General features: G+C 43.0%; 1 protein-coding gene across 4 annotated transcripts in view; it reads right to left on the reverse strand.

Annotated features, from left to right (window-relative positions):
* The window catches only part of nhsb (Nance-Horan syndrome b (congenital cataracts and dental anomalies)), a 54,391-nt gene extending 48,645 nt beyond the window's left edge, over positions 1–5,746 (reverse strand). For all 4 annotated transcript variants that reach the window (XM_074665967.1, XM_074665968.1, XM_074665969.1 and 1 more), the window contains exon 1: positions 5,126–5,746. In XM_074665967.1, coding sequence (XP_074522068.1) covers positions 5,126–5,405 — 280 coding nt within the window. In that variant the 5' untranslated portion in view covers positions 5,406–5,746. The remainder of the gene's footprint in view (positions 1–5,125) is intronic.
* Positions 5,747–6,000: the final 254 nt, after the last annotated feature.

Below are 6,000 nucleotides of genomic sequence, written 5' to 3' on the forward strand. Positions count from 1 at the left end.
AATGCTCAAAGCATTCTCATATAACAGCAAAGGCAGCACTAACATGTTCATGCTAAGCAGATATTTTTGCTATGTCCACCATGTTAGTTAGCACGCTGGGATCTGCTTAAACGCATTAGCTAAACAGCTGATGTTGAGGGTACTTTGTCACTTTTCAAGTCTCCCAAACAAGCAAATGAAGTGAGTAGAGCAGTAAGAGCCTCAGGAATTTGAACATTTTGTGCACAAAAATAGTTTTATTTCAGGGACTTGCACAATATGTGTCACCTAATGCAGCCTGACATGAATTAACTTCCTCTCACGCCTATATATTGACCATAAATGAAATGATTTTATTTGTGTTTAGTGCAAACACAAACTGAAATGCTGACTAAATAGTGGGGCTACGGGTTAAAAAACAACCAAATTATGTTTGCACTGTAAACTTTTTAAGTGTCAGAAATTTGATGTGATTATAATTTTAATTGTTATATGCAATAGCTGTCAAAAATATTCTAATAAAATGTGACAAGAACAACTTAGCATCTTTTTTAATGCAGAGAATACTCCTTAACGGTTTAGTTGCAGTCAGTTGAGTCATGACATGTAAACATTGAGCTCCATGTCAAAGTTTTCTCCCTCCGTTTCTGTGTGTGCTATGAAGTGGAATTCCCCTCAATCTTTGCTCTTAGCACCTTATCAAATCACTGCACGGGATGTTGCATTATAAACAACATAGTCTAACACTGAATCAGAAAAAAGTAGTTAAACAACAGCCAGCTCCCCCTGAAACTGATTTGAAAGTGATCAATCTTCTTCGTCATCAAAAGCAGGAAAGTGTCGACTTCAGCCTCCCGATATAAATACACGCATGCATCCAGAAATAGCCTCTTGTCTGTAGACACTACGATCAACTTTCCTCAATACTCAATTCCAAATTATTTATATCAATCAGCAGGCAAATCAAACAGCCAGTACATTAATGTGACTTGTAATGAGGGGACCTGGTTGACAGGTTTCATGAAATATATAATCAGAAAAACTCTGAATCAGAGAAGTAAGAACTATATTTTCTTTTTTTCTACTCCAAGAAAATGAGATGTTTCAAAACTGATATCAAATATCAAACTATCAACACAAATTAACCAACACTCACTGGAAACTCAAGTCTACGTCTAAGAATCTGTATCACTGTGATTGGAATTTCATCAGTATTTTGTCATATTAGACAGGTCTTTTGTAACAAAAAGCTAAAACATTGTCAAACAAACCTGTTACCTGCACTAAAGAGGACTTTTGACGTTTATCATTTAAAATGACGTTTGAAATGGTTCCAACATGACTGCCCACTAAAACACACTATTTGAGCACGATTTCCAAAAATCCAGAGACACACACTGCTTTCTGTGAACCTGACAGACACAAACTGTCTCAACACCATCCAAACACAGCCTGCTGCCATGTTCAGGATCAATCTGTGTCAGCTCTATATTGACCGCCTTGAATCTTGATACACTCTTCAATGAAGTGAGGAAACTCTGTCATCATTGACGTGTGTGTAGACACACACATACATACACAGATATTCAGCTCCTCGGGGTTGCTGCTGCCATTTGAGTCAGAGAGAGGATAATAGCTCTTTTGAAAGTGGAATAAAAATAGCCAAACTTTGGTGGGCATCCAAGTATGAGTGTTGGTCTTCTGAGGACTCAAACTCTCCCTGCAACCAAGATGAAGTCTAGACAGCCAAAGAGGTTTTTCTCAGTCATTTTAGACTCTTTTTTCCCACCAGAATATGTTGAATGAAAAATAAAATGGCCAAATAAAGAGGCTGGATGAACACAGGTGCACAGTTTTGATTATTAAATGACTACCCTGTGACTTCAAAGGTGAAATATGTTCGAATGGTATGTCTTTTGTGTTGTGATTGTATCCTACTGCGAGGGAGAGGGTCTTGGAAAGTTTTATTTACTATCTAGGTCAGAGTCTGTGATTCATCTGGAGAAATGTCAGACTGATTGGATATTGGTCAAATCCTACAGCTGCGATAAAAATAGACAAAACCTAATATCCAAGCACAGACATGTCATTTCATTATCCATCTGCTTTGCTGAGCTTTTGCCGAATCACGTTAGGGTTTCTGTGTATCAAAAAGAGGAGGAAGAGGAGAGTATGAAGCTGGGTACACCGAGGACATAGCCTGCAGATTTTTACTTGGTAATTTCCTTTATTGAGCACTACTGTAACACTAGTTTGCTAGTTTAGTCTTCATCATTTTGAAATGTATGGGGCCTCTGTTACAGCATAGACTGAGTCAACTTGTCAGAAGTTATACTATATTTCTTATGCTACATATTTATGACACAAAACAGTCACCTTTAGCCTGAAACAGCCTTGAATGAGAGAATGCAGTTGTTTCAAAATGTGCTATATAAATAAAGTTTGACTTGACTTGACTAATTTAGTGATTTTAAGCTGCTGCAAGTGATCCATTTGAATGATATTCAGAGTTATTTCCAGACCATCAAACAGTTTTTGTCCTGTTTGGAAATGCCTCTGCTCATCTAGCATTTGGGGGTCCTCAGGGGTCTATCGTGGGTCTTCTCTTGTTCCCTGCTACAATGTTACTCCAGGGGTGAATTATGTGTAGGAATAGTAAAACCTATCAAATGGCTCTTATGTGTTGCCATTTCAGTTGCGAGAAACTCACCTGCCTGTTATGTCTGGTGTGCAGTGCGTAATGTACAGAGGAAAAGCGGTGAGGCAAAGCTGTTCCACCTGTGATCCTCCCTCAGAGGTAGTAACAGAAGCAGACTGGGATGAAGACAGAGATGATGTGTCTTACTGGAGTTGGCAGATTGGAGGATCACTGTGTGCGTGTTCAAGTGTACATATGTGGCGCTCCCGCTTTGTGTTTATGAGCTACTACCCCCCTCTGTTCCCTAGTTCTAGACAAAGCCAGACCACGCCGTCGACTTAGAAAAAGTTATCTATGCTTTTTCTCTAGACTTAACCACTGTTTGCATTTTATTCCAGCAGCAGCAAGCACATCATCCAGAGACCTCAACTGATTCACAACATTGCTCCCAGGCTTTTAACTCATAGAAAGAGAGGCAACCATATACCAGCAGTCCTCACTGCCCTTTACTAAACCTGTGAGTTTTAGAATTGATTTTGAGGCGCTTGTTTTTAAAGCTTTAAATGGTCAGAGTGCAGCCTATATCAGTGGACTTATAACTCTCTATGAGCCTGACTGCTGAGGTCTTCTAGCAAGGCCCCACTCATGGTTCCTAAATCTTGACCAGTCACAAGAGGTGATCAAGTGTTTGCAGTTTAGGCCCCACATATGAGAAACTCCCTGTCTGAGCAAGTCAACAGTCAAAGTCAGTGACTCCTCTTAAACTCACTTTCATCTGTCTTTTTCTTTATCACTGGCTCTGTTGTACCTGTTTCTATTTGAAGTACTATTAATTACAGTTATTTCAGTGACGGATTTAGTCAGATGTGTTTAGAAGTGATGCTTTACAGATAATGTTTTTACAGTTGAGGCTGAATATATCCTACAAACTCATCCTGACTCCCAGGTTGTGAACTTCTGTCCTGACTTAAACCACTTACTCCAAAGGATTCTTAATTGATTGCATCCGCTCACCACACTTAGATCCCAGAGCTATGAAACTCTCTGAAAAGCCCATGCCAAGCAATATTCATCTTTTTATAACTTGACTGGCTGCAGGGGAGCACAATCTGCTCTTGATGATCAATATTTCAGGCGGGGTTTGAGCACAACAGGTGAAGCAGACACACCAGTTTTCTGGGTTTATGTTGCTAGCGAGCTTAAGACATTCAAAGCAGCAAAAAGCAAGCCACAACAAGGACTTTAATTCAAATAAAAATCCCTGTCTGCAGGAAAAAATGCACACAATCTTTCCCATACAGTTTGATTCCAAGAGACCTCTGTGTAGCCTTCAACATTAGAGCTTCATCCGAATCCACAGCAAACAAGAGTAAACAGAGCAGCACACAGTTTTATGTAATAAAGACACACTCGCTGCCACATATGCTCTCATATGTGTGCAGTTGGTGTGTGTGTGTTGTTGTTGGGGGTTGGGGTAAATCTAAAGAGGGAGTTTACGAGCATACAGTTGCTTTAGGCCCCAAAATGCTCTTTGAATGTCCCAGATAATGAAAACATACAGCATGGATGATTTAAATGTCCTGAAATTGACAAAAACCACTAAACAGGTCGTGTATAATGAAAAGCCTGGCTCTGAAGGGACTGCAGAGGACATAAATAATATGAAGCTGCCGAACAGAACGCGCTGTTACATCCAATTGCAGACTGTCTTATTGATAGCAGTCGGATTTTTTCCTCATTTTTTATCCTTCCACAGTCGCGTGCACTGCAATTTCAGTGACACCAGAATGTCTCGGCATGACCAGTTCATATTTACCCTGCAACATGGACATCTGGATTCATTATTGATGCTGTGTTGGTGCCGCTGCATGTGGAAAGGGTGGGATTGGCGCACGGGGAGTCGCCTGTGAAAACCCCAACACACGCACACACACTCACTCACGCACACACATCTCGAAAGCCTTTTAACAGACACTCGACCCTGGATTGAAATATTCATATTAGAATGAAGAAATCGCACCCCCCTTTTGTGGCCCTTAACGCACCGCCTGAACATGCTTCAGGTGTGCGCTACCCGCAGTAACGAGGCTGCGATGCTGAGCCAATGCAGCGGCAACACACGCCCCTCCGCTCCACACACACCGATTCCCCCCAACCCCCACTTCCCCCCTCGTCGACGGACACACACACATCCGAGTCTGGACCGCCAAATGAATGAGCAGTCAACACATCCTGCGCTGTAGAAACGCGCCTCGATGCTGCTTGATGCTCAAATGTGCGAATGCAAACCGTGTGACACATTTCAATAGAGGGGGGAAGAGAGCGCGGCCGCGTGCGGGTTTACGTGCGTGCGTGCAGCTGGGTAAAAATAATTTCGAGGTGGGCGCCCTTCGAAGCATGAAGGCACACATGTATGTCAGGTATGAATGAATAAATGTACATTAGTCTTGCGTAAATCACGAGGGGATTTCTTTTTTTATGGGGGTACACTTGTGGTGGTCTACTTACGCACTGCCTCCTTTTTCGGGTCTAGGGCACTGGCAGTCTGCTGGATCTGGCCTATTTTGTTCTGGAGGACCCAGACCCGCTGGTTGGTGCTGATGATGTCGTTTTCCAGCTCCTGAAATAAGGAGCAGGCGTGCCGGGCCAGGTCGGACAGCTGTCGCAAGGTCCGGGACAGAACCACGTTACTGATGGCACACAGGTCCTCGAAAAGCAGACCTTCATCGTTGGGGATCTGGTGCCTGCACAGAAGCTGCGGCTCCACAATCCTTTTGGCGAACGGCATTTTGCACGCCGCGAATAATCGGAGTTGTAAGCCAAGTGTAAATTCCCACTGCCTGGAAGAAAAAGGGGAAAAGAGGGAACAGACAACATCCAAATATATAAATCCCACGAGAGACCCCGATGAGGTTCAGGCCGAGCGCGCGCTATCCCCGGGCGTCAATCCAAAGTTCCCAGATTCTCCTTGAGATCCTCCATCCTGCTGCTGGTTTGTGGGGATCACTCACACTCCCGCTCACACACGCACACACATGCACACACATGCAGGACACAGCTAAGCTCAGGTCAGTGGTGTGAGGATGCGTGTTGCGTCTGCGATCATGGGTTGCCTCCGTGCAGCGTCAAGGCAGCCGGAGCGAGTAGGAAGTACAGCTGAAAAATTTCAACATAATGGGCTGAGGCATAGTTTTACTCCAGGATTGTAGAAAGGCTAGATACCTTTGAATGGCAGTACACGAATCTACGGTACTTTTGAAACACTACACGGCAGTAAACAGAATATATAAAGACTATCCCCTTGGAAATACCAACATATTCTTCTAACTAAAGCCGTACACTCCATGCTTTTATTTTGTAGGCCAGTCTTCATATTTCCGGTG

This window comes from Halichoeres trimaculatus, unplaced genomic scaffold (genome assembly GCF_033239565.1).
Source record: "Halichoeres trimaculatus isolate MK-OKI-2021-1 unplaced genomic scaffold, fHalTri1.1 fHalTri1_scaffold_3, whole genome shotgun sequence".
In the NCBI taxonomy this organism is placed as follows: Eukaryota; Metazoa; Chordata; class Actinopteri; order Labriformes; family Labridae; genus Halichoeres; species Halichoeres trimaculatus.